The sequence below is a fragment of the Rana temporaria genome, chromosome 5, assembly GCF_905171775.1.
Source record: "Rana temporaria chromosome 5, aRanTem1.1, whole genome shotgun sequence".
In the NCBI taxonomy this organism is placed as follows: domain Eukaryota; kingdom Metazoa; phylum Chordata; class Amphibia; order Anura; family Ranidae; genus Rana; species Rana temporaria.
Genome location: NC_053493.1, coordinates 164,357,919 through 164,385,444, shown reverse-complemented (window position 1 = coordinate 164,385,444; position 27,526 = coordinate 164,357,919). Strand labels below are relative to the sequence as shown.

The window sequence follows — 27,526 nt, the reverse complement described above, 5'->3', positions numbered from 1 at the left end:
ACAAAAAAAAAAAAAAAGGCTTTCTCACCTTTTCACAGATTGTCCTCTTCCCCCACAGCTTTTGCAGAATGCAGCCATCATGGCTCTGTTAGCTGTGCCTGTTTTTTTTTTACAAACAATGTGGGCGCTCAAAGCATCGAGGTCCAGGACACTCGCCAGGCTGTAAACATCCAGCATCATGTGCCTGCCGACACTAGCACACAGAAGCTGGTGGAGGGAGAGAGTCCTCTACCAGCTTCTGTGTTACAAGACAAGCAGGAGAGGACAGGGCTGCCAAAGGTGGCGGAACTCCGTTCTGGCACATTGCGGCAGAAAAAAAGCCCTGCATATACTACACAGTCAATTACACCCCTTGGACTTTGCTGACTTATTCAACATATTTAAATAGACAAATATTAGCTCTGGATTCAATGGCTGCCTATGGATAAGTGTGATATACTTGAAATTAAAATGTACCTTTTCAATAATATATTCGACAAACATAATTTGTAGAAAAATTTATTACATGCTCCTTTGTCTTGTTATTTGATAGAAACTCCTTCCTCCTCCTTCCTTAATGTTTGTGAATTCAGTCACATAAGCTGTTCCACTATTATAATAAGAGAAAACTTTCTTGGAAAAAGGAAAGGCAAGTTTTAATAACATTATATTGCAAAAGGGCTTATATAGCATTTTACTTGCTATGCAAATTTTGAAGTTACAAAAATCGAAGTTATCCTTTTGCACACTGCACTCATTTTGTTCAAGTAAGCTTTTCAAATTCAATTATTCCATTCAGATTAATGTTTAGTCATGTTTGTTATTAATGTTCCTCCTGCTCCCCCTCCTTTTTTTTCTATAATACTGTCGCATTTAAAAATGAGTTCTTGGCTATTACCTTCTTGAACTTTGACGCTAGACAATAGTTTAATAGAAGCATTCTTTTTTTTATTATATGTTATTCTTATTGCAAGATCTAATCCTCCACACCCTTTGGGGCAGATCCACAAAGGTATTACGCCGGCGTATCTCTTGATACACCGCGTAATTTAAAATTTTCCGCGTCGTATCTTTGTTTTGTATCCTCAAAACAAGATACGACGGCATCTCGGCTAGATCTGACAGGCGTACGTCTTAGTACGCCGTCGGATCTAAGCTGCAATCTAAACGTTGTTTACGTCGGGTCACGACGTATTTACATTAAACACGCCCCCATCACAGAGATTTGAATGGCGCGCCATTACGCCGCCAAAGATACACTACGCCGCCGTAACTTACGGCGCGAATTCTTTGAGGATTCGAAAAAAAAAAAGTTACGGCGGCGTAGTGTATCTTAGATACGCTGCGCCCGGCGCAGAGGTACGTGGATCTGGCCCCCTTTGTCTGCAAGTAAAATATTTGTACGTGCATTGAAATTGATAGCCATGGTCCTCAAAGTGTAAACACTATTTGGTTCTCAAACAATCTTTACATTGAGCATTGTATGTTTTTTATATTATAGGCATATTTAAACCTTACAGAAAAATTATTACTTGATGCTGAGAAAATCCAAAAACAGATGTACTTTTGGGATGTTGCTGCATTGCCTTGGCCAAATGGAAGTTTTATAAAACCTAGCCATTCTTCAAAACTTGTATTTCCTGTGGATGAATTCTTGAAGATCACTGAAAAGTAAGTAAATACACAGTTGAGAAAATAGTAAAAAATGCATTATAATATATTTTTTATTTTTTTTCAGACAGTTGTTTTTAGTAAAATAATACAGAAATATGTATAACGTGATTGTATTGCAAAATAAGTAAAGAAATTAAATAAATTCCAAACTTTTGGGCTTTATTGACAACACCATTTGGCACAGCAACTTTATTACTAATTTAATTGCGTAAAAGGCTAGCATTGCTTATTAATAGTATTCTATAAAACATTTTTAAAACGTGCAACAAAAAAAATCTCTTCACAATTTAACAGTCATGTAAAAATTGCTAAATTAATATACAAAAATTAAAGAGGATGGTGATACTTAAGGATTAAGCAAAATACTTGATTTTCTTTAAAGCAAGTTTAACCCCTTGACGCTGGCTGCACGCATCTATGCGACTGCTCGGGGGGGTGGGTCTTAACGCCGAACAGCCGCACATATGGGGCCCTGTTAAAACAACTTTCCATGCTGAGAGCGTGTTTCCAGCAGGATTGCCAGGTATCGGAAAGCTCCTGATGCATACTAGCAATTGGGAGCTTTCCGATCATGTGACTACTGTGACAGCCAATCGCAGCAGCTACATGTCCCACATGTGGGAATGAGTCCGCCTCCAGAGCTCCGGCCCTTGGACACGCCCACATACAGGAAACATTCACAGGGCTGTGACAGGCGCTGAGATTTAAAAAAATGAGGTACAGATAATATGATTTGAATTTTTATGAAGCAAAGTATAAAAAGGTGCATGTCTTTTAAAATTGACGAAGATAGAGTTTACAATCACTTTAAAGACTAAGTTCAGGCAGAATTTCACTTTTATAATATATTAAAGGAAAATGTTTTCTTAACGTAATTTTCCTTTCCTGGATCCTCCTCATGTAAGCCTACCATGTGTCAGTTCTGCCCCCTCTGACCCCTCCAGGACAACCTCTTTCCTAGCCCATAAAAGGGCAGCTGACTGTGTCAATCAGTGTTCAAAAATACCCACCTTGCGACGAACTTTGGGTGGGAGTACCCGGCTCACATGAGGAGGATCAAGGAAAGGAAAACTTTGGTAAGTAAGAAAACAATTTTCCTTATTCCTGGACCTTGTCATGTCAGCCTACCATGGGATGTAGCAAGCAAATCTATAATAAAGGGGGGGGGGGGGGGCAAGAGATTAATTTAGACATAAACAACCAGACTGAAACTTTAATGCTGCTAAATATTTTAATGGCAACAGCCGCCGTAATAACAGTAGATCCGAAAGCCTCCGCCAATGGAAGAGCCACATTCACCCTGTAGTGTCGGATAAAAGTATTCAGAGTGCTCCAGCTTGCCGCTCTACAAAATACCTCTGCGGAAACCTTAGCATATGCCTCCCAGGAAGCTAACATGCCTCTTGTAGAATGCGCTTTGACTTCCGAGTGTGAAAACCCCAAAACTTTGTATGCCATTTGGATAGTCTTGACAATCCAAGATGAAACAACTCTTGGAGGAACTGCCATGCCCTTTTTTGGACCACTGGGAAAGACAAAAAGTTGATCTTGCTTTTGGAAATCTTTAGTGTGATTCAGGTAGGTTGATAAAGAGAGTAGGTTGATAAAGAGAGAACCAGATCCATCCTTGACCATTCATCTACTGACCTTCCTTCTGGGAATTCTGGAAGAACTGACGCCCAATTCGTATGAAATGAAGTTGCCACCTTCGGAAGAAAACTTGGCACAGGCCTGAGTACCACTTCTTTGGCTAAGAAAACACACAACTCGGACATCCTCCTTGCTGAAGCAATAGTCTTTAACGTCAGATGAAACAGAGAACATGACGAAACTGGATCAAATGGAGGGGCTAACAAGGCTCTCAATACCAAAGGCAAGTCCCATTTGGGGAAAAAAGATTTCACTGGAGGTCAAATCTTGCTTGCTACCTTCAAAAAACGCACCACCAGAAGATCCAAAGCCCACCTTCTGTTAGACATAGCTGAAAGGGCAGACACCTAGACCTTTAAGGAATTATAGGCCAAGCTTTTATCCAGACCACCTTGGAGAAACTCTAATATATGAGAAATAGAAGGATATATCGAATCCCAATTCCGTGGAGAACTGTACAAAAGTCTTCCAAATCTTTTTTTTTTATTTCAATAGTTTTTTATTGATATTTTTCAATCAAACAAAATAATGCATTACAATAGCATATAGTACACAATGCATCGTAACAGTAGGAGACAAAGTAATACTCAATATCTAACATACAGATATGTGTTGGCTAAGCAATATAATACTACCAATCATAATAAGAAAAATTGAAGAGTATTTTCTGTAGAATATTTTCTCAATAGTATCAAGTCAATAAGAGATCAAATCACAATATCAAAGGAAAAAGTAAGAAATACATTAGCAAACAAATAAAATAAAGGAACTAGCTTTCCCGAACACCCCATATGGGAATCATAGTGTTCGAGAGCTATCTCCTCTCATATTTCCTATCTGAATAGTAAACAACGTGTCGGAGGAAATAAGGTAAACAGAATTATGTCCTGTTTTTGAACCAGACGTTCCAGAGGTCCCATTGGATTGAGTATTTATGAAGAGAGCCCAAGGATGACGCTAAAATCCTTTCATAGGAATTATGTAAATCCAAGAGGTCAATAGCGTCATCAGGGGAAGGCGGATCGGGATCTTTCCACTTTCTTGTAATCGACAATCTAGCTGCCAAGAGTAGATGGACAAAAAGAGGGAAGCGCCTCTGAGTATGCTGCTTTTAATTTAAGACATAAAAATATATATCCAGCACTTACATCATAATAATATGGTGCAGTCGTGGAAGCTGGCGTGCATCTGTAGCAGACAGTCCGCAAAGCGTCAGAGCTGGGCAGCCGGAGAGAGCCGGGGAGAGAGACGGCTGAGTCCTGGTTGTTGTGCCGCTGCTGGGCAATGGATTCATCAGCTGTTGCGTGACGTCAGGTCGGACGGAGGCTGAGGGGGACCACAACGCGTTTCAGAGCCGGCGCACGGAAAAGACCAGCGCGCTCCTTTTTCAAGTGTCTCTTGACACTTGAAAAAGGAGCGCGCTGGTCTTTTCCGTGCGCCGGCTCTGAAACGCGTTGTGGTCCCCCTCAGCCTCCGTCCGACCTGACGTCACGCAACAGCTGATGAATCCATTGCCCAGCAGCGGCACAACAACCAGGACTCAGCCGTCTCTCTCCCCGGCTCTCTCCGGCTGCCCAGCTCTGACGCTTTGCGGACTGTCTGCTACAGATGCACGCCAGCTTCCACGACTGCACCATATTATTATGATGTAAGTGCTGGATATATATTTTTATGTCTTAAATTAAAAGCAGCATACTCAGAGGCGCTTCCCTCTTTTTGTCTTTCTCTTGCATACACCGAGCTGACTTCGCTCCTGGATAGCAGCCCTGAATTACTGCCTTCAACCACATCAGTTCCTCATTTTCATCAACTACAACCTCTTTAGGCATTTTTGCTGGGACTGAACCTATCATGGATTTTTGAATATCACCAGTCACACTGTATATCCCCAATGTGCTTTGTGATTTTTATCTCAAACTAATCGATCCTTTTAAAATCAACTTTATTATCATTATTTTTATTATTATTATTTTTATTTTTATCTATTGTTAACCCTTTAGTTGATTGTTCTGTGCAAACACCCTGAGCGCTGTACTCCACCCATTTTTTTTTTTTTTTGCCAAGAGTAGATGGGTTATCGTTCTACGAAGATTAAATGAAAACCTGTCTATTCCTAATGATAAAATAGCCAATGCTGGATCAGGAGCCACTCGTGTTTGAGTCAGGTCAGATATTATATTGAAGATTCCTGCCCAATAGATTGTGAGCTTTGGACAACTCCATAATATATGGAATATGTCTCCTCTGACTGAAGTTGGGCAACGTCTCCAACAAGCTGCAGGGATTTGGGGGTCAAATTTAGACACTATTACCGGAGTAAGGTACCAACGCAAAGTGATTTTGATAGATAACTCCCACAAGGAGGTGCAACGAGTGGCAGATTGATTGGCCTTACAGGCCAAGCGCCATTGGTCATTCGTGAAAGAGCATTTAAGATCTTTTTCCCAAAGAAGATGGGAGGCAGATTTATTAAAAACTCGTTTTTGTTGCATTAATTGATAAAATAAAGAAATGCCCTTATTTTGTCGTATTGGCGAAGAAAAATAGATCCAAGCTGAAGCATTAACTTGTTTGGAAATATTGCCAAGTTTATATAGACAATGCATTAATTGAGTATATTGAAACTCGTTGGTGTGAGGGAGGTCATATTCCGATTGGATAGAAGAAAAGGTCTTGATGTATCCATTCGAATAAAAGTCGTCCAGATACCTAATACCTTTCTGGTTCCAAAAGGAAATCGGCATCCTGTTAGTAACAAAGTATAATGTTTGGATGGGAATTCTAACTTCGACTCCGGGCCCTGCTAGACCAGTGGAGCTTATACATTTTTGCCAAGTTCGTATGGATGCAAGCATCGTAGGAGGTAAGTGTATTGGGGTCTTAACACCCAATAGAGAACCAAACAACCAGAGGTTGGTAGAACCATATGTACAGTAACTAGCCTCTATCAGCCCCCATTGAGTAGTAGGAGTATGATAGAACCACTCCTTCAGTTGGGACAAGATGGAGGAATGATAATAGTCCTGGAAATCAATATATCCAGTTCCACCGCTCATTCTATGTTTAATTAACCTATCATGAGTACACCTGGATTTCTTCCCATTCCAGACAAATTTAGACAAGAGAGATTGCATGGACTTAAAAAACATAACAGGAATAGGAATGGGCAAAGTCCTGAAAAAATATAAAACTTGTGTAAGATGTACCATTTTGAAGGCTGATAATCTACCCCACCAAGAAAATTCGAATTTGCTCAAAATCTGAAGGTCAGTTTGTAGTTTACTTCTAAGGGCAAGGTAGTTGTGTTCATATAATTTTTCGGTGGTCCTTGTGAGATGAACACCCAAATATGGGATGGTGGAATCCGCCCAAACATAGGGGAATTGATGTTGCAACAAATTTTTATTAACAGCATCAACTCCAATGTCTAAGATGAGTGACTTCAAGGCATTAGCCTTGTAAAATGAAACCTCGCCAAACCAGGATAGAAGCTTTTGGATTTCGGGTAAGGAGGAGAATGGATTAGTTATCATTAAGATGACATCATCCGCAAACAAGCTTATTTTATGTACTTGATTGCCAATATTAATTCCTGAAATTTTAGAATTAGTTCTAACATGTTCTGCCAGGGGTTCAATCAGCATGTTGAAAATTAGGGGAGAAAGTGGACACCCCTGCCGAGTTCCATTGGAAATATCAAAAGGTTTAGATAAAAGACCTGAGGTAAAGACTCTGGCTGTAGGAGTAGTATACAGAGCCAGTATTGCTTCAAGGATAGGCCCAGCAAATCCAAATTTCCGAAGAGTCAAGTTCAAGTAGTCCCAATTAACCCTGTCGAACGCCTTCTCTGCATCCAGAGAAAGAAGCAGAGAAGGCGTTCCCATCAGTCCCACATTGTGAATCACATTCACCATTCTCCTAGTAGCATCTGAAGCCTTGCGGCCTCTCATAAAACCCGCTTGGTCAGTGTGGATTAGGTCTGGGAGAATTTGATTCAATCTGCTGGCTATCAACTTGGCATATATTTTCAAATCAACGTTAAGTAAGGAGATTGGCCTAAAATTAGAAGGAGAGTTGGGTTCTTTACCAGGTTTGGGTAGAGTAACTATAATGGCCGACAACATTTCTCTTGGAAAAGCGGAGGTAGAAATCGAGTGGTTGTACAGTGTTGTTAAGTGAGGGGAAACTAAATCCTTAAATACCTTGAAATATTCCCCAGTATACCCATCAGGGCCCGGAGACTTAGAGGAAGGCAGACCATCAATGGTTTTACTGATTTCATTTATAGTGATAGGGGCATTCAATTGCTCAAGATGTTCAGCAGATAATTTAGGTAAAGGGATTTGATCTAGGAAAGACCCAATCTCCTCACTAGTTGGTTGATGGGTGCTAGCATCCAATTTGAGGTTATACAAATTATCATAATAAATGCCAAAGGCATCAGCAATGGATTGTGGATTGATGAGCTTTTCACCAGAAGTCGGGTGATAAAGGTAGGGGATTTTAGTTTTAAGTCTAAGACCTCTGATGCGACTAGCCATTAGCTTCCCTGACTTATTATTAGCAGTGTAGGAGGTTGCTTTAAGTTTCCTCAAATTAAGTTCATAGGATTCAAGTAGTAAGGACCGTAATTCGTGTCTCAGCTCAAATAGTTGGGACCGAAGGTGAGGCGACGGAGTCAATTTATTTCTGAAATCAACCTCCTCTATCTTTTTGGATAATTCATCGAGTTTCTTAGTTCTTAATTTCTTAACTCGCGATCCGAGTTGAATGAAGAAACCTCGCATATAAGATTTGTGGGCATTCCACAGTACCGCCGGGTCGGACACCGAACCTACGTTGTTGGAGAAAAATTCCGTCAATTTTTGTTTGAGAAATTCCTTGTGAGTAGGGTTTTGGAGTAGATAATTATTAACACGCCACAGGTACGAGTGCTGTTTAGAATTCTTATTAGCTATTTTAATACTGATTGGTGCGTGGTCCGACCAGGTGATAGAGTGGATGCAAGAGTCAATAACATTCTGTAGTAGCCATTTGTCAGAAATGAACATGTCAATTCTGGAATAAGTGTTGTGACGCGAGGAGAGAAACGTATAGTCCCTCTCCTCCGCATGGCAACACCTCCATATGTCAAAAAGATCATTCTCTCTAAAAAAGGTGGATAGAGGGGAAGAAATCATCTTGGGACCGGAAGAAACATCCATAGTGACATCTGGAACAATATTAAAATCCCCACATAACAGCAGATGACCTTCCTGTACTTTTCGAACCTTCTCAAGCACGGATCTATGAAACTTCAATTGACCGTGGTTCGGGGCATACAAGTTTGCAATAGTATACAAAACATTGTCTAATTTACAAACTAATATAACAAACCTTCCATTCGGATCAGTAGTGCAGGATATTAACTGAAAAGAAATAGTGTCACGGATGGCAATCAAGACACCCCTTTGTTTTCTAGAAAAGTCAGCCTTAAAAACATAGGGAAAGGATCTATTGTTACATTGGGGGGTCGCCCCTTGAGCAAAGTGCGTTTCCTGCACGCAAAGTACATCGCATTTGTGGGAGTCTTCCAAATCTTGTGATAGGTAGCATTCGTCGTTTTCTTGCAAGCCTGCAACAAGGTACATATTACTCACTCCGACAAATCCCCATGTTTTAACCCCTTAACGCCAGCCGCAACGACTATATACGTCCGCAAAATGGCACGGACAGGCAGAAGGGCGTATATATACGTCCTTGCCTTCTAGCGGGTGGGGGGTCCGATCGGGTCCCCCCCCCCGCTGCGTGCAGCAGGCGGATTCCCTCGGGGAGCGATCCGGGACGACGACGCGGCTATTCGTTTATAGCCGCTCCGTCGCGATCGCTCCCCGAGGCTGAAGAACGGGGAGAGCCGTATGTAAACACGGCTTCCCCGTGCTTCACTGTGGCGGCGTATCGATCGAGTGATCCTTTTTATAAGGGAGACTCGATGACGTCAGTCCTACAGCCACACCCCCCTACAGTTGTAAACACACACTAGGTGAACCCTAACTCCTACAGCGCCCCCTGTGGTTAACTCCCAAACTGCAACTGTCTTGGTCCCAAAAATGTGTCAAAATTGTCCGCCATAATGTCGCAGTCACAAAAAAAATTGCTGATCGCCGCCAATAGTAGTAAAAAAAAAAAATTAATAAAAATGCAATAAAACTATCCCCTATTTTGTAAACGCTATAAATTTTGCACAAACCAATCGATAAACGCTTATTGCGATTTTTTTTTACCAAAAATAGGTAGAAGAATACGTATCGACCTAAACTGAGGAAAAAAAATGTTTTATATATGTTTTTTGGGGGATATTTATTATAGCAAAAAGTAAAAAATATTGCATTTTTTTCAAAATTGTCGCTCTATTTTTGTTTATAGCGCAAAAAAAAAAAACGCAGAGGTGATCAAATACCACCAAAATAAAGCTCTATTTGTGGGGAAAAAAGGACGGCAATTTTGTTTGGGAGCCACGTCGCACGACCGCGCAATCGCAAAACCTGGCCTGGGCATTTTAGCTGCAAAATGGTCCGGGGCTTAAGTGGTTAAAGATCTCCTTTAAATCTCTACACCATTAATTTCAGTTTCTCTGGGTATGGATGATAAAGCCTGTTCTGCTGTAGAAGATCTTAACAAGGAGGTAGTGGAATTGGGTGGCACAGTTTCATCCTCATAAAGTAATAAAAAGATATTCCCACGCTGGCCGAAGTCTAAAAGGTGGGGTATTGCAGCAAGCACTGAAGGTAGTATCAAAACCCAGGTAAGTATAAATGTAGAAGTAGTGCTGCGCTGTGCATAAATATGTGATAAAGTAATAATGTGCTTACGTGACAGGTACACTTGAAAGGCAATAAATGAATGGTCAAAATAGCAACAATAAAATATAAATAATCAGCTGCGACAGTATAAACAATGGACTGATAAAGTGTCCAAATACTGTGAAAAGTGTACCACAAAATAAATGTGAGAATAAACTCTTTGGGCCAGATTCACTTAGCCCGGGCGCAGCGTAACGTAACCGATTTAGGTTACACCGCCGCAAATTTTCTGTCTAAGTGCCCGATCCACAAAGCACTTACCTGGAAATTTGCGGCGGTGTATCGTAAATCCGTCCGGCGCAAGGCGGGCCAATTCAAATGGGGCGGGTACCATTTAAATTAGGCGCGCTCCCGCGCCGGACGTACTGCGCATGCTCCCGACGCAAATTTCCCGACGTGCTTTGCGCAAAATTACGACGCGCCGAAGTTTTGTGAATCGCGACGTGAAAAAGACTTGCGCCGGGAAAAAGAAAAAATTTAAAAAAAATTCAAAAGCGACGCGGGAAAGACGGGTATACTTTTACATGGTGGAGTAATTTTCCACTTTGTAAAAGGTACCTGTTTTTATTATTGCTGCTGATTCCAATAAATGTTTTAAATACTACACTATCGAGTATCCCTCTTTACATTCCCCCATGCCCCAATGTGAGGCTATCTGATACAGATTCACCAGGAACACTTAAAGGGGACTTTGATGCCAAAGTAAAGATACATACCAGCGGAGCCTAAGGCCCCGTACACACGAGAGGATCGATCCGCTGAAATTTATCCGCGAACCTGTTTCAGCGGATAGATCCCCTGGTGTGTACAACCCAGCGGATATTTATCCGCGGATTTTTTTCAGGCCGATGGATTTCCAGTGGATCAAAATTTCTTAGCATGCTAAGAAATCTATCCGCTGGAATCCAGTCCAGCGGATTGATCCGCTGGTCTGTACAGACTCAGCGGATCAATCCGTCCGATTCCATCCCTCGCATGCGTCGTAATGATTCGACGCATGCGTGGAAGTCCTTATATTACAGCGTCGCGCACGTCGTCGCGTCGTCATCGTGGCGACGGCGCGACACGTCACCGCGGAGGGAATTCCGCAGGGATTTTGATCTCATGGTTAGTACAACCATGAGATCAAAATCCGCCACGGATCGATCCTCTCGTGTGTACTAGGCATGAGACGTCAGGAGATTGAAAGACACACTCATACGCTGTTACCTTACAGCAGTAAGGTAAGGGGACACCTATACCAGAGATTGGCTACTATTACCAGCACCTTCACCCTGATCACTGTGCACACACAGCCATCCATCCAGCTTGCACCTTATGGACATTATCTGCACTGCGTTTTTTTATTTTTTTATTCGTTTTTTTTTATTCATTTTATTTCATTTTATGGAATTTTAGTGTGAATATATTTATTTATGGTTGCACATGTCACATGATAATGCCATTTTAAAGATTTCATGAGTTTATTCTCACATCTATTTTGTGGTACACTTTTCACAGTTTTTGTACACTTTATCAGTCTATTGTTTATACTGTCACAGCTGATTATTTATATTTTATTGTTGCTATTTTGAAAATTTATTTATTGCCTTTCAAGTGTACCTGTCACGTGAGCCCATTTGCACTTTATCACATATTTATGCACAGCGCAGCACTACTTCTACATTTATACAGTTTCATCCTCCATACCAACGAAAACCATGGCTTCCTGGACCAGAAAGGTAGCACCGCTATTGCTGCTACCTTCCCCCAATGGATTTTCAGCAAGACTTTGAGAATCAATGGGAGCGGAGGAAATACATAGACTAGAGGAAAATTCCATGGCCCAGGGCTTGCGGATGCCAAAATCGGGAGAAGTAGTGAGAAGGCTGGAAATTTTTCTCCGTTGCTATGAGATCTATTACTGCCGTTCGCCAGGCTCTGCATATCCCTCGTAAATACTTAGGATTGAGGCCCCATTTGTTTTGATCTATAAATTTGCGACTCAGGCGATCTACCAACACGTTCTCAGTTCCCGGCAGATAAGCAGCTGCAAGAGAACAGACATTCTTCTCTGCCCACAGGAAGATCTGGCAAGTCACCTTGAGAAGGGGCAGACTCCTGGTACCCAGTGGCGTCTCCAGCTTTCATATTTAGGGGGGGCACATGGGGGGACAGGGACAACAGTAGGGGGGCCAACTATAAAATGCAATTATTTATATATCCTGGGGCCCTTTTACTTCTGTTGTGGGGCCCTTTATTACTATCCCCCCGCAACTAGACCCTTTTACATTTTTTGCAGTGAGCTCCCTTCCTACTGTATGGGGGACCCCCAGGGTGGCAGAAAACAAAATGTATGTCACCAGCACACCAGAAAAATATAAGGGTCCAGAACAGTGGGAGAACTACCAGGGTTGCACTTGTGACTGTGCCTTAAACCCTGTACACACGATCGGATATCTGATGGAATCTAATCCGATGGATTTATTTTGTCGGATATCCGATGAAGCTGACTTGCATCAGTCTTGCCTACACACTATTGGTCAAAAATCCGACCGTGTCCAAACGCGATGACGTAAAACACTACGACGTGCTGAGAAAAATTAAGTTCAATGCTTCCAAGCATATTTCGACTTTTAAACGATGGACTTTCACACACACGATCGTTTTTTTTCTATCGTTTTCTTATCCATAGGAAAATCTTAAAACGTGTTCTATTTTTTTTTCACCGATGGAGAACAAACCGATGGGGCCCACACACAATTGGTTTGTCCGATGAAAACAGTCCATTGGTCCGTTTTCATCAGACAAACTGATTGTGTGTACAGGGCTTAAGTGTTCTGCCACTGTGGGGTTACCAAGACTCCTTTTGCTCTCCTGCCCCTGCTATTGACAACGTTGGTCTGGTGTTTGTCTCCTTGGCAGCGGCAGCAGTCTATTAGGACCTAGCAGGGACAGGACAGCAACAATGGTAGTTCTGCTGCTGGTCCACAGTGGGAGGATTCCCCCATCCATCTGGAAAGTGTAGATGGGGGAATTGGAACATTCTTTTTTTTTTTTCACATTCGACCTAATGGTTGAATGAAAAAAGTGATTAATGTATGGTCTGCCTCAGAAGCTGACTGATGGTTCGTCGCGTCTACACACCATCGGTTAAAAAAACGATCGTGTCAGAATGCGGTGACGTAAAACACAACGACGTGCTGAAAAAAACGAAGTTCAATGCTTCCAAGCATGCGTCGACTTGATTCTGAGCATGCGTGGATTTTTAACCGATGGTTTTGCCTACTAACGATTGTTTTTTTCCCATCGGTTAGGAATCAATCGGTTAAATTTAAAGCAAGTTGGCTTTTTTTTAAATCGATGGTTAAATAACCTATGGGGCCCACACACGATCGGTTTTGACCGATGAAAACGGTCCATCAGACCGTTGTTCTCTGTTTAACCTATCGTGTGTACGAGGCCTAAAGCCCCCCATGCACAGTGAAATAAATGGACAGCGCTGCCGAACTGCCTGCAAAGCAGTGGCACTTTGCGGGCGGTTTTAACCCTTTTCCGCCCTTAAGCAGGGGTTAAAAGGGCCCCGCTAGCGGCTGAAAACCTCTGCAAAAACAACGGTAAAGTGCTGCTAAAAATAGCAACACTTTACCGCTGACACCACCCCAGTGTAAAAACAGCCTAAGAGCTAAGACCAGCCATAGACAGTTTAAATGTCAGCTGTTTCAGAGGGAACTGGCTGAGATTTTTAATGGCAGGCTGAATGTACCAAGTTGATTGATCAAATTGGGTACAACCAGCCTGCCGGATTCTCTTATGAATATCACTAGCGATTGCTATATCTGCTAGTGATAATCGCCATTTGTTGGGAGAATACAATTGCTCAGTGAAAGGGATTCCCCTGTCAGCACTGACTGTGGGGGGTGGGGGGATTGGCGGAGAGAGAGATGGGGAGAGAAGCGAGGGGGGATGGAGACCAGGACAGTTCAGTGTACACACTCACAGGTCCCACTCCAGGCTGAAAGATCAGGCATCTTTGGCACACAGAGGAAACTGCAGCTGCTGTTTTGTTTTCATATTTCCCGCCCACACATCACCTCTCTTCAGCTACAACTGAACGCCGTATAGTGTGGGCGGGGCGGGAAGACAGAGAAGGAGCAGAGGTGGGAGGAGCTGTATTCCTCTGATCTCCCCGTCAGTGGTGGGGGGGGGGATGGGTGGATGTGTTTGCTGGGCTGTGTAAGTGTCACAGACACTATTACACAGAGCTGCAGCCACCAGTCTCACAATTTACAGACTGATTCTTCTGTCCTACTTCTACTTAGATAATGGGAGGCTTGTCCACCCCCCCCCCACTTTTCTGGTGGAGTCCTTCCTGAAGTCGCTCTCCTCCCTGCCATGCAGGATGCAGGGGGAATGAGCAGATCGGTTGGCAGTGGCTATGCGAGCGCCGCTCGTATTATACATGCAGCATTGCACAATTGCACAGTTTCAGCAAGGAAAGAGGGAGGGGGAGATATCCCCTGCAGGAGCTGTCAGGACGCTCTGCCTCTCAGGAGAGCTTGTCTAAACTTGGCGGTGACCCGAGCAAGATGCGGGGCACCCGCTACACATAGGAACAAAAATGTATTTTAATTGGGGGGGGGCACAGCATAATTTTGGGGTGGTCAGGGCCCCCTCTGGCCCCCCCTTAGTGATGCCATTGTTGATCAGCCTGGTAGTTAGGATATGTAAATATTGTATAGTTAGTGCCGAGACACAGCTAGGTTTTTGTTTGGCTATTTTTGTTCCTATTTGTTTTTTTTGGAACACCTGTACAGCACCTGTAAATAGACTTTGTATCTATCACAAATAAACAGTGCACTGTTCGTCACTAATTCATTGGACTTGGTATCTGTGCTTGCTCATCCCAGGGAGCGTTTGTACCTGCTACCTGTCCCCCAGGTTTCAATATATATATGGTTGTGGTTGTGCCGACATCGCGGCATAGTAAGGGCTGATCCAGGGGATCCATGATCCTGCAGGTTTGAGGACAAAATAAAGAATGGTGTATGGGGGGGGGGGTGGACACTCTTTAAAGAGTTATAATTGGTCCTGTGGGTTGGTGGGGGCGGAGTAACCAACCATAAGTATGCTGCCATGGAAGGCACCAGGAAAGTTGAGTGCTGACTAAAAAATGCTGCCTGTTTTCTTTTTCAATAACACATTATAGGGCCCTGTTAGAAGCTGACCTGAGTTTAGTTAACCACTTCAATACCAGATACTTACCCCCCCTTCCTGCCCAAGCAAATTTCAAGCTTTCTGCGCTGTTTAAATGACAATTGCACGGTTATGCTACACTATACCCAAACAGAATTTGTATCATCTTGTTCCACAAATAGAGCTTTCTTTTGGTGGTATTTGATCACCTCTGCGTTTTTGCTATAAACAAAAAAATAAAAAAAAATTCTCGTCTCCGTTATAACATTTTGTAAATTAAGTTTCCCCTTTACTGATGGGCACTGATAAGGCAGCACCGATGAGGTGGGACTGATGATGGGCACCGATGGGAACACTGGTAGGCGGCACTGATGGGTGGCGCTGATATGCAGCACTGGTGGGCACTGATGGGCGGCACTGATGGGCACTGATATGTGGCACTGATGGGCAATGATATGCATCACTGATATGCATCCCTGATGGCACTGGCAGGCATTGTGGGTGGGCACTGATATATTGGCATTTCCCTGGTGGTCCAGTAGGGTGGCCATCCCTGGGGGTCCATTCCAGCATTCTGGTGGTCCTGGGCAGGCATCCGAGGGGGGCTGCGCTGATAAACAATCAGCACAGACCCCCCCTGTCAGGAGAGCAGCCGATCGCCTCTTCTCTACCCGCATCTGTTAGATGCGAGTGAGGAAAAGCCGATTGACGGCTCTTCCTGTTTACATCATAATCAGCCGTGATTGGACACGACTGATCATGTGGTAAAGAGCCTCCGACAGAGGCTCTTTACCAAGATTGGTGTAGCGGTGTGGTGTACCGATCGCTGAGATGTGCGCCCCCACAAATGTGAGGCGGCTGTTATCCTGCTGGACGTCCAGTCAGGATAACACAACCACTGCCCGGCTGTCATTCTGCTATAGGCCGGGCAGTAAGTGGCTATGGTTCAGATGAGTAAATATTTTATTTGTTCTATGCTATGAACTTGCTGTACAAAACACTCCTGCGTTGAGAATTGTATTTGTTTTCGGCCTTGCTGAATAAAAGTGCAGGACAAACCTGCTTGGACTGTTCTTGGCTGTCCCTACCTTGTGCATGGTTTAACGCTGCCTATACCAGTTGAGCATGCCTCTCTTATGCCCTGTACACACGATCGGTCCATCCAATGAAAATTGAAAACCATCTGATGGATTTTTCCATCAGTTATCCGATGAAGCTGACTGATGATCAGTCGTGCCTACACACCATCAGTTAAAAAAACGATTGTGTCAGAACGCGGTGACGTAAAACACAACGACTTGCTGAAAAAAATGAAGTTCAATGCTTCCAAGCATGCGTCGACTTGATTCTGAGCATGCGTGGATTTTTAACCGATGGACGTGCCTACAGACGATCGTTTTTTTCTATGGGTTTTTTATCCATCAGATAATTTTAAAACAAGTTCCTAATTTTTTAACCGATGGATAAATAACCGATGGGGCCCACGCACGATCGGTTTAGTCTGATGAAAACGGTCCATCAGACCGTTTTCATCAGACAAACCGATCGTGTGTACGCGGAATTACAATGTACACAACACTGTTTTTGAAAAATGTAAGATTGGTAAAAAAATGCTACATAAAATATAACATTTGCAAAACTTTCATACCCTGCCAATCAGTTCATAGTTTAACCAAGATTCCAATTTAAACAAGCCTGCCCAAGCTACGTGCAATGTATTTTGCTATTTTCTTTTTTTTCTGCTTTCTCATCATCTTGGTAAATGTTTTGTATGTTTATGCTTTTAGCTTGTTTAAAAAATCAGCGAAGACTTTAAAGGATTTCCCATCATTCATTAGTGACCATGTAAAAAGCCGGAATGCAACTAGTGAACCATTAATATTAATGCAGAACTGGATTTTTAAAGGTAAGACATACAAATGTATTCAGGCTGCTGCAAGCTTTTGAATTTATTTAAACAGAATTATGCAACATTTTACAAATAATGTGAACAATTTTTAAGACCCAACGTAAGACATAATTTAACCACTTCCAATCTGGGCCAATTCTGACACTTCACTCCTACAGAAATCGACTTTTTTGCTAGAAAATTACTTAGAACCCCAGAACACTATATATATTATATATATATTTTTTAGCAGAGGCCCTATAGAATAAAATGGTGGTTGTTGCAATTTGTTATGTTACGTGGTATTTGCACAGCGGTTTTTCAAATGCAATAATAAAAAAAAAAACACTAAAGTTAGCCCATTTATTTTGTATAATGTGAAAGATGCTGTTACACCTAGTAAATAGATACCTAACATGTCACGCTTTAAAATTGCAGTTTCCCGTGGAATGTCGGCAAACTATGGTGCTTAACATTTTTCATAGGAATGCTTTTAACACCTTTGCAGGTTACCAATTTAGAGTGAGGCCCCATACACACGAGAGGATTTATCCGCAGATACGGTCCAGCGGACCGTATCCGCGGATAAATCCTCGAGGATTTCAGAGGATTTCTATGCGATGGCGTGTACACACCATCGCATTGAAATCCGCGCTGAAATCCTCTGCCGATGACGTGTCGCGCCGTCGCCGCTATTATGACGCGGCGACGGGCGCGACGCTGTCATATAAGGAATTCCACGCATGCGTCAAATCATTACGACGCGTGCGGGGAATCCCTTTAGACGGATGGATCCGGTAAGTCTGTACAGACGAGCGGATCCATCCGTTGGAATGGATTCCAGCAGATGGATTTGTTGAGCATGTCAGCAAATATCCATCTGCTGGAAATCCATCCCAGGGGAGATTTATCCGCGGATAAATATCCGTTGGCGTGTACACACCATAGGATCTATCCGCAGAAACCCATTTGATGGGATTTATCTGCAGATAGATTCTATGGTGTGTATGGGGCCTTACACAGGAGGTCTGGAGCTAGAATTATTGCTCTGATGTTTGCGACAATGCCTCACATGTGCAGTGCGATCTCCATTTACATATGTGTGTGGGAGTAACGTATGCGTTCACATTTGCATGTAAGTACAGTGGGATAGGGTGCTTTAAAATATATATATATATATATATTGTGACGGTATTGGTATGATATCCCCGTCAAACAGTCCCTTCTTCCCATAACGAAAATCACCCAATATTCCACAAGTAGGGGTCCATGGAATCGCCCCCAATAAGCCACACATGAGTCCAGGCTTGCTGCTAGAACCAGACCCTTTAATGACACAACTCTCAGCTTATATGTGGTTACAACCTGTTAGGAACAATGAAATCTCCGCCCCCCCTCACACAGTGGGGGTTCCCATACAGATTATAGGAGACACGTCGGAGCCGACTATGCAGACACATTTCTTTAGATAATGACATCAGTGGAGGTAATTACTACACTGAAGCAATCAGAATAATTAACATACCACTTATCTAATCATTGTAAACAGTAAGGCCGGTCTCCTTCACACACACAATAAATCAATTACCATTTGAACTAGGGAGCTGGCTGAAGAAGGGTCATTAACATCTCAATCAGCCTGTAACACATGAACCCTTTTTACCTCTAACACACACAATATAACTAAAACAAGCAGGGAGAATTACACTGAAGCATATGCTTCACAATGGCCCCCCTTTTTCTCCCTGCTCCGGCAAACCCGGTTGGACCTTCCCTGGTCCAGTAGGGTTGACGGGTTCAGAGCTTTTAGTCCGATGTTAACTCCGTTTGGCGTGACTGACCTCCCTTGGCAACTGTTTCAGACTCAGGTATGCCACCGGGTCGTCAGATCACACGCCGTTCAGTCCCCAAGTCTTTGTGCAATCTGCAGAGTCACCAGAAGTCAGTGTGAAGACGGCAAATGGGTCTGTGCGCTGCCATCTAGGTGTCCCGCTATGGGAGGGGGCAGGTTATGGCTCTGAAGTGACAATCACAGGAGATTCATAAAAAGAAAAAGTTATATTTGTTGAAATGCTGTAGCACTGGTGCTCAGAGTCCGGGGGGGGGGGGATCAGTGCCCCATGGGGTCAGCCACCCTCTGCTCCCTCCGCAGCCGCCGGTTCTCCTCTTTGAGCTTCTCCAGCTCCATCTCCAGTTCATGGAGCCTGGGGGGGTCAGCCTGCTGTGACCTCAGGTGGTTGTTCTCCTCCTCCATGCGGCTTATGCACTCCTCCAGCTCTATGTACTCACGGATCAGATCCTGCTTGCTCATGTCCTGCAGGCTCTCCACGTGGTCCTTCATCATCAGGAACTGGGTGGTGGTGTAAGGGGCCACCGGTGGGCCCTTGGCGTACATCTCGGCCCGCATCTGGGACGCCCGCTGTGACTCCCTCTCCTCCAGTCGCTTCTTCTCCTCCCAGGTCAGCTTGTTATACGGCTTCCAGGACCTCTTCTTCTTGGGGGGTAGCCGGCGGTGCCTCTTTCTGCCCAGCTCCCTCCAGGGCCCCTCCGGCTCATGGCTGTCGCCCATGACCAGCTGACAATGGTGTTCCCTGTTGTCCGTAATAACAGATTGTACCGTGAGGACTTCGTAAAGGGTGTCCAATGGTTCTTCCTGACCCAGCTCCTGGAGATCCCAAGCCAAGTCTACACAATGTGCTGCTGCTGGTGGGCGGTACCCAGGTTGAGACCAATTTGACCTGGTGTTGTCATTCATGGGGCAATTCTGCTTGAAGTGACCCAGCTGTTTACACCGGAAGCAGCGTTATTCGTTGTCCTCCTGGCGTGTATAGCGAGGGCTAGATGTCATCGGTCTGTTAGGAGGTTGGTATCTAGCGGCTGGTGGGTGTGAGGGCGCCGTTGGTCGTGGAGGTTGTACCCGTGGTGTGACCTGGTTTGTCTTGCGAGTATCCGCATATTCATCCGCCAACTTCGCGGCCTCTGGTAGAGTCATGGGCCTGCGATCTCTCACCCAGTCTTTGACGTCCGTCTGGATGTGATTGTAAAATTGCTCCAGGAGCATTAGTTGCAAAATGTCCTCTGCGGTGGTGGCCTGGCTGCTGTTAACCCAGTTAGAAGGCCGACAGGGATAACTGGCATGCCCATTCCGCGTAAGAGTCTTCCGTGGTTTTGCGTGAGTCCCTGAACTTCTGTCGGTGGGACTCTTGGGTTACTGCATAACGAGCCAGGAGCACTTCTTTAACCCGGGCGTAGCTATGGATATCCTGATCTGGCACGGTCCGGAAAGCATCAGAAGCTTTGCCTGACAGTTTGCCTGACAATATTGCAACCCACTCTCTTCTAGCTATTCGGTGCAGGTTACATTGTCGCTCAAAATCTGCCAGGTAGTTATCAATCTCACAGTCCTTTTCATCAAAAGCTTTAAAAGCGCTAAACGGAATCTTCCTTGCGTCTGCTGTGCTGTACTCACTGTTTGGAGAATGTGCGGCTGCTTGTTGGACTGCTGCCAGTTTTAACTGTAGTTCTGCGTCTCTTATTTGTTTAGCCTTCTGTAGCTCTGCGTCTCTTATTTGTTTAGCCTCCTCCGCTAACAGGTCCATCACTTTCAGCACCACATCCGCCGTTGGGTTCGGACCGAACCATGCTAGCTTCTCTCTCATTAGCTTGTTGGCTGGCGATTCCTCTTCCTGAATCACTGGTGTCTCCATCTCTTGTACTGCTGGCGTTGCTGCAATCCCGTCCTCCTGGTCTATCTCCATTAATTCTGCTATGATGACCGCTTGGTTTTGTTGCTAGCAATCCTTCCACGAACTTCCAGTAGTTCTTCCAGTGTCTGCTTGGAATCCGGGTGTAAAGGAGAGTAGAAGGGAAAATCCCGCTGCTGCCAACCAATTGTGACGGTATTGGTATGATATCCCCCTCAAACAGTCCCTTCTTCCCATAACGAAAATCACCCAATATTCCACAAGTAGGGGTCCATGGAATCGCCCCCAATAAGCCACACATGAGTCCAGGCTTGCTGCTAGAACCAGACCCTTTAATGACACAACTCTCAGCTTATATGTGGTTACAACCTGTTAGGAACAATGAAATCTCCGCCCCCCCTCACACAGTGGGGGTTCCCATACAGATTATAGGAGACACGTCGGAGCCGACTATGCAGACACATTTCTTTAGATAATGACATCAGTGGAGGTAATTACTACACGGAGGCAATCAGAATAATTAACATACCACTTATCTAATCATTGTAAACAGTAAGGCCGGTCTCCTTCACACACACAATAAATCAATTACCATTTGAACTAGGGAGCTGGCTGAAGAAGGGTCATGAACATCTCAATCAGCCTGTAACACATGAACCCTTTTTACCTCTAACACACACAATATAACTAAAACAAGCAGGGATAATTACACTGAAGCATATGCTTCACACACACATATATATATATATATATATATATATATATATATATATATATATATATATATCTCATTTATTTTGTACAATTATTTTTTGGGGGGGCATTAACTTTATAGCTATCATAAGGGATGAACAGCATCCCTCATACCACATGGGCCATGACAGTACCTCTTTATGGAGAGATCTGGAGTCTATTAGAACCCAAATCGCTCCTCTAGCCTCCCATTCAGCCGATCAGGCACAGGTGGGTTTGATCATCTGCTTTTATGGCTGCTAACGGCCAGGTAAACAAAGAGACAGACCGGGAAGTCATGAACTACTTGTTGCTCCTGGTTTCCAGGGTTACAGAGAGAGAGGAACAACATCAGTTCCGCTCTGTATTCAGGGCTCCCTTACACCACCCATAGAAGTGATGGAGTGTCTAATTAGCAACTCGGATCACTTCTGCCTGAAATCCAGCTATAAAGATATATATCAGGATGATGCCTGTTGGTGCAGGCATCATCCCAGTATAACCAATGAAACCCGAAGATGTCCATGGACTGCCTCCCGGTGTGAAGTGGTTAAACTACAGTTAGATGCATATGTATTTGGACATAGGCACAATTTTAGTTTTGTTCACGTATTTACCAAAACATATTCAAGGTATAGTTACATAATGGATATGGGCTGAAAGTGCACACTCTCAAGACTTAATTTGAGGGTATGTACATCCAAAGCGGAGAAAGGGTTTAGGAATTACAGCTCTTAAGAATAGCCATCCCCCCTTTTTCAAGAGACCATAAGTAATTGGACAATTGAATCCAGTTAACCGATAAAGCAGACTGATGGTCTGATGTACCTACACACCATCAGTTCAAAAACCGATCGAGTCCAACGCGGTGATGTAAAACACGACGTGCAGAGAACAATTAAGTTCAATGCTTCCAAGCATGCGTCGACTTGATTCTGAGCATGCGCGGGTTTGGAACCAATGCTTTTGTGTATTAACCATCGGTTTTGACCTATCGGTTAGGCGTCCATCGGTTGAATTTTAAAGCAAGTTCTAAATTTTTGGACCGAAGGATAACTGACCGATGGGGCCCACACACGGTCAGTTTGGACCAATGAAACTGAACTTCAGTCCGTTTTCATCGGTTTGGTCCGATCTTGTGTACAGGGCCAAACAGGCCAGTGTGATGCCTCATACACACGAGCGGTTTTAACCGTCGGATAATAAACCAACGGTTTTCCAGACAGAATTCCTCTCAGCCTGCCTTGCATACACACGCTCAGACAAAGTCCGCCCGTCCAAAGCACGGTGACATACAACACAAACTACGGCACTATAAAGGGGAAATTTTATTCCAACGGCACCACCCTTTGGGCTGCTTTTGCTGGTCCTCGTGTTAGTGAATGTTTGGTGAGAGACGATTTGCGCTTTTCAGCGATTTGGATTTTTATCAGTAGTAAACGGAAAATTGCGCTAACCCAAACCAAAATTAATAATGTGGCAATATTAAACCAGACGGCTGCAGTAAACGGTGTGGATACACATAAAATACAAAAGAAGGAAAAACTGTGCCAACACAAATCAACTAGCACGTATGCTGGATGAATGGTAACATAAATAAAGTCAATCATGTGAAAAAAATGTCCCAAGAAGTAATAAATCTTGCTGGTGTTGACATCTGAGACGAACAGCACCACAGTGAACGTTTAAAACATCCGTGAGAACCACCACCACATGGAAAGCCTCTTACCAGAATGATAAGTAAAAACAGCCTCAAAGAGATATGGTCTCCATAGCATAATACCATTTTGTAACTGTAGCGCTACCCCCAGAGGAACCGCTGGTTAGATTTGGGACGGCATAATTATGTTACCTCTGTGATGTGTCTAGGGGTGACGACGATGACGAGAGCAGTGACGGAATGTCAAGACAGTTGGTTGACACTTTCAATGCTTTTATTTCTGGTCCAACACGACCAACAGTCAACTCGAGGTAGATAGAATAGGTTGGTGAAAAAGAATAAACTTTTTAGGCCAAAGTGCTAGTTGATTTGTGTTGGCGCAGTTTTTCCTTCTTTTGCGCTTTTCATCGCGATGAATGTGATATCTCCATTACGAACGCTAGTTTTACCAGAAAGAGCGCTCCCGTCTCATACTTTTTTTTGGTACGGTAGTTTTCCCGTCTGAAAAAATTCAATCCCCCCCCACCACTCCAATTACGTGGCTTGCTCGGGTTCTCTCGCCTCACCGGGAAACCCGAGTGACCAGCCGACATGTCAAAAAAGGATCGGGTTTGATCGACTCTTCGCTGTGGTAACCCAGAAGTAATGACCTGACATTGCTTCTGGTTTACCCGGGTGTCAAAGGCGCCATTTTTAACAAATCAAAAGCATTCCAAACACATCTTGGTGTTTTGAATGCTTTTTAAGGACAGCAGAGGGATTTGGAGTCTTGTAGAGAGTACCTATCACATGCCTATTGCTGTCACAAGGATGTGTACATTTCTTGTGACAGCAATACAAGTGATAACACGTTCACTTTAAAGCAACAGTGTAAAAAATAAAGAAATACTTTTTTTTTTTCTTTTAATTAAAGTGCACACAAGCAAAGGCAAATGCATGTGTCGGTCCTGCACACATGTAAACAGTGATCGTCCCACACAGGTGAGCTATCACCGTGAATGTCAAATCATGGGCAATAATTCTAGCACTAGACATCCTTTTTAAATCTAAAGTGATAGCCTGTAAAGGTTTTTAAAGCGTCGCCTATGGCACAGGTCTGTACAATTTTAAAGCGTGACAGCGTGATAATATTAACCACTTGACCACTGGGCACGTAAACCCACTTAATAACCAGACCAATTTTCAGCTTTCTGTGCTCTCACAGTTTGAATGACAATAACTCAGTCATACAACACTGTAACCATATGAAATGTTTGTCCTTTTTCCCCCACAAATAGAGCTTTCTTTTGGTGGTATTTGATCACCTCTGCCATTTTTATTTTGTTCGCTATAAATGAAAAAAGAACGAAAATTTTTGCAAAAAAGAAATTTTTCTTCATAAATTTGGCCTAAAATGTATACTGCTACATATCTTTGGTAAAAAAAAAATGGATATTATTTAGTCTGGGTGAAATTTATAGGGTCTACAAGCTATGGTACCAATTACTGAAAATTGATCAATTTGATCACATCTGATGTACTGACAGCCTCTCTCATTTCTTGAGACCCTAACAAGCCAGTAAAGCACAAATACCCCCCAAATGACACATTTTTGGAAAGTAGACATCCCAAGGTAGTTAGTAAGAGGTATAGTTAGCTTTTGAAGTTGTCATTTTTTCCCACAATTCTTTGCAAAATTAAGAGTTTTTTTTTCACACCATATTGTCATTATAACAGGTTATTTCTCTTACATGGCATGTATATTCCACAAATGACACCCCAAAATATATTCTCCTGCTCCTCCTGAGTATGGCAATACCACATGTGTGAGACTTTTACACAGTTTGGCCACATACAGAGGCCCAACACCGAAGTAGCAACTTCAAGCGTTCAAGGAGCATAAATTACACATCTAATCTCTCAACCACCTATTACAGTTTTGAAGGCCCTGGAGCACCAGGACATCGGAAACGGCCACAGCCACAAAGTGATCCCATTTTGGAAAGCTAACACCCCAACGTATAACCTATTAAGCATAATGAGTCTTTTGAACGGTTCATTTTTTTCCAGATGTTTTTGGAAAATGTGGAGAAAAAATGAAAACGCATTTTTTTTACACAAAGTTGTCCATTTATAGGATATTTCCAACACATAGCATGTACATAGCAAAAATTACACCCAAAAATATATTCTCCTGCTCCTCCTGAGTATGGTGATACCACATGTGTGAGACTTTTACACAGTCTGGCCACACACAGAGGCCCAACACCGAAGTAGCAACTTCAAGCGTTCTAGGAGCATAAATTACACATCTAATCTCTCAACCACCTATTACAGTTTTAAAAGGGCCTGGAGCACCAGGAAAATGGAAACGCCCACAAAGTGACCCCATTTTGGAAAGCCAACACCCCAACGTATAACCTATTAAGCATAATGAGTCTTTTGAATGGTTCATTTTTTTCCAGATGTTTTTGGAAAATGTGGAAAAAAAATGAAAACGCATTTTTTTTACACAAAGTTGTCCATTTATAGGATATTTCCAACACATAGCATGTACATAGCAAAAATTACACCCCAAAATATATTCTGCTGCTCCTCCTGAGTATGGCGATACCACATGTGTGAGCTTTTTTAACAGCCTGGCCACATAGTGACCCAACATCCAAGAAGCACCATCAGGTGTTCTAGGGACACAAATTACACATCCAATTTCCTTACAATCTATCACATTTTTGAAGGCCCTTCATATTTCTAACACAGCATGTACATACCAAGAATTACACCCTAAAATACATTCTGCTGAGTAATAGGTAAAAAAAAAAAAAAAAAAAAAGATTACCTGTGTTTTTAGTAGTGCAATTGTCCACAGGAGGAGAGCCCCGATCCAGGCAGCAGGCAGGGACGTGGTCAGCGACAGTGAATGGAATTGTCCAGGCAGCAGGCAGGAATATTGTCCATAGTCAGTACAGGGATACTGTCCATATACAGTCCAGGGCCAGTGCAAGTAGAAACATTGCCAGCAGTGCCAAAATATTGGTCCTGGTAGTAAGCAGGAACATGGTCCAGGTAGCAGGCCAGGAAAGAATGGGGACAGGGGTAGAGGCTTCTCCCACCCAAATCTCTTTGAAGCCTCCGGGCAACCAGACCCTAATCTGGGAATGAGAAAACTAAAAAATTAGTTTTTTCATCCAGAAAAACAATTCTGGAGCCCCTCACATATGGATTCCTGTGTTCTCACTAGCATAGCAGGGTAAAAGATCAATCCAAGAGGCGGGCAAAAAACGTGGTCAAACAGTCCAGGGTCAATTCCAGAGCAGGCAGAGGTAGGTACAGTTAAGCGTTAGGCAGAAGCGTGGTCGTATAGCAAGCCAGGGTCAGTTCCAGAGAAGGCAGAGGTATTTTTAGCGTTAGGCAAAATAGTGGTCGTATAACAGTCCAGGGTCGGTTCCGGAGAAGGCAGAGGTATGTACAGTGCAGTGGCATCAGGGGTGTGGAGGAAAATGACAGGAAATCTGATTTTTTTTTTTACCTAATAATCTGGAGCAGTATGGTAACGGCGGAAACATACACCTAAACAGAGGCCTGGTTGGGAAGGACAATCGGGACAATAAACTGTGGTGTCTCGTCTGACTCCTCCTCTGGAGCACACCCGGCATCTCTTCTGGCGTTTGCGCCCATTTTCACGGGGGGGGGGATTTTGTCAGGAAAGTAGCGTTCGTGAAGTCTGCTCACGCAATCAGTGCGAAGAATTTCTGGTGGGATTTCAGGGAACAAAAGGGCGGTGATGACTTCTTCTTGAAAGTAAAGATAGGTGCGGGATTCGGGGTTGATTTTTTGTATATAACATAAGCGTTATAGAAGGCCAAACTGAAATTTTTTTTTAGGAGTGGCCGAATTTTAAATAATTTGTCAAAAGAAGGGTCATTTCAGGGAGGGCACTGGGTGTTATCATTATAGTGGAGGAACCGTAAAATCATAAAGTAGCGCAATCTGGGCATACGGGATGAGAAGACTGGCATGTGGTGGATGGCTTTGGTAGACCAATAGGAGTAGGATTGTTTTTTTTTGAGAGACCCATGTTGAAGGTTAGGCCTAAAAATATTTTGAACTTCTCTACGGTCAGTTCTCTCCACTCAAAGGGGCAGGCATAGCTGGAATCGGGGTTGCTTTCTATGAATTGCTGAGCGTAGAGTTTGCACTGGACCACAATAGATGACAATAATTCTTCGGTAAAAAGCAAATA

General features: G+C 43.4%; 1 protein-coding gene across 1 annotated transcript in view; it reads left to right on the top strand.

Moving 5' to 3' along the window:
• The window catches only part of ABCA13 (ATP binding cassette subfamily A member 13), a 410,714-nt gene that overhangs the window by 201,833 nt on the left and 181,355 nt on the right, over positions 1 to 27,526 (top strand). The window contains exons 6-7 of the mRNA XM_040354439.1: positions 1,481 to 1,650; positions 17,108 to 17,226. Of these exons, the coding sequence (XP_040210373.1) occupies positions 1,481 to 1,650; positions 17,108 to 17,226 (289 nt within the window). The remainder of the gene's footprint in view (positions 1 to 1,480; positions 1,651 to 17,107; positions 17,227 to 27,526) is intronic.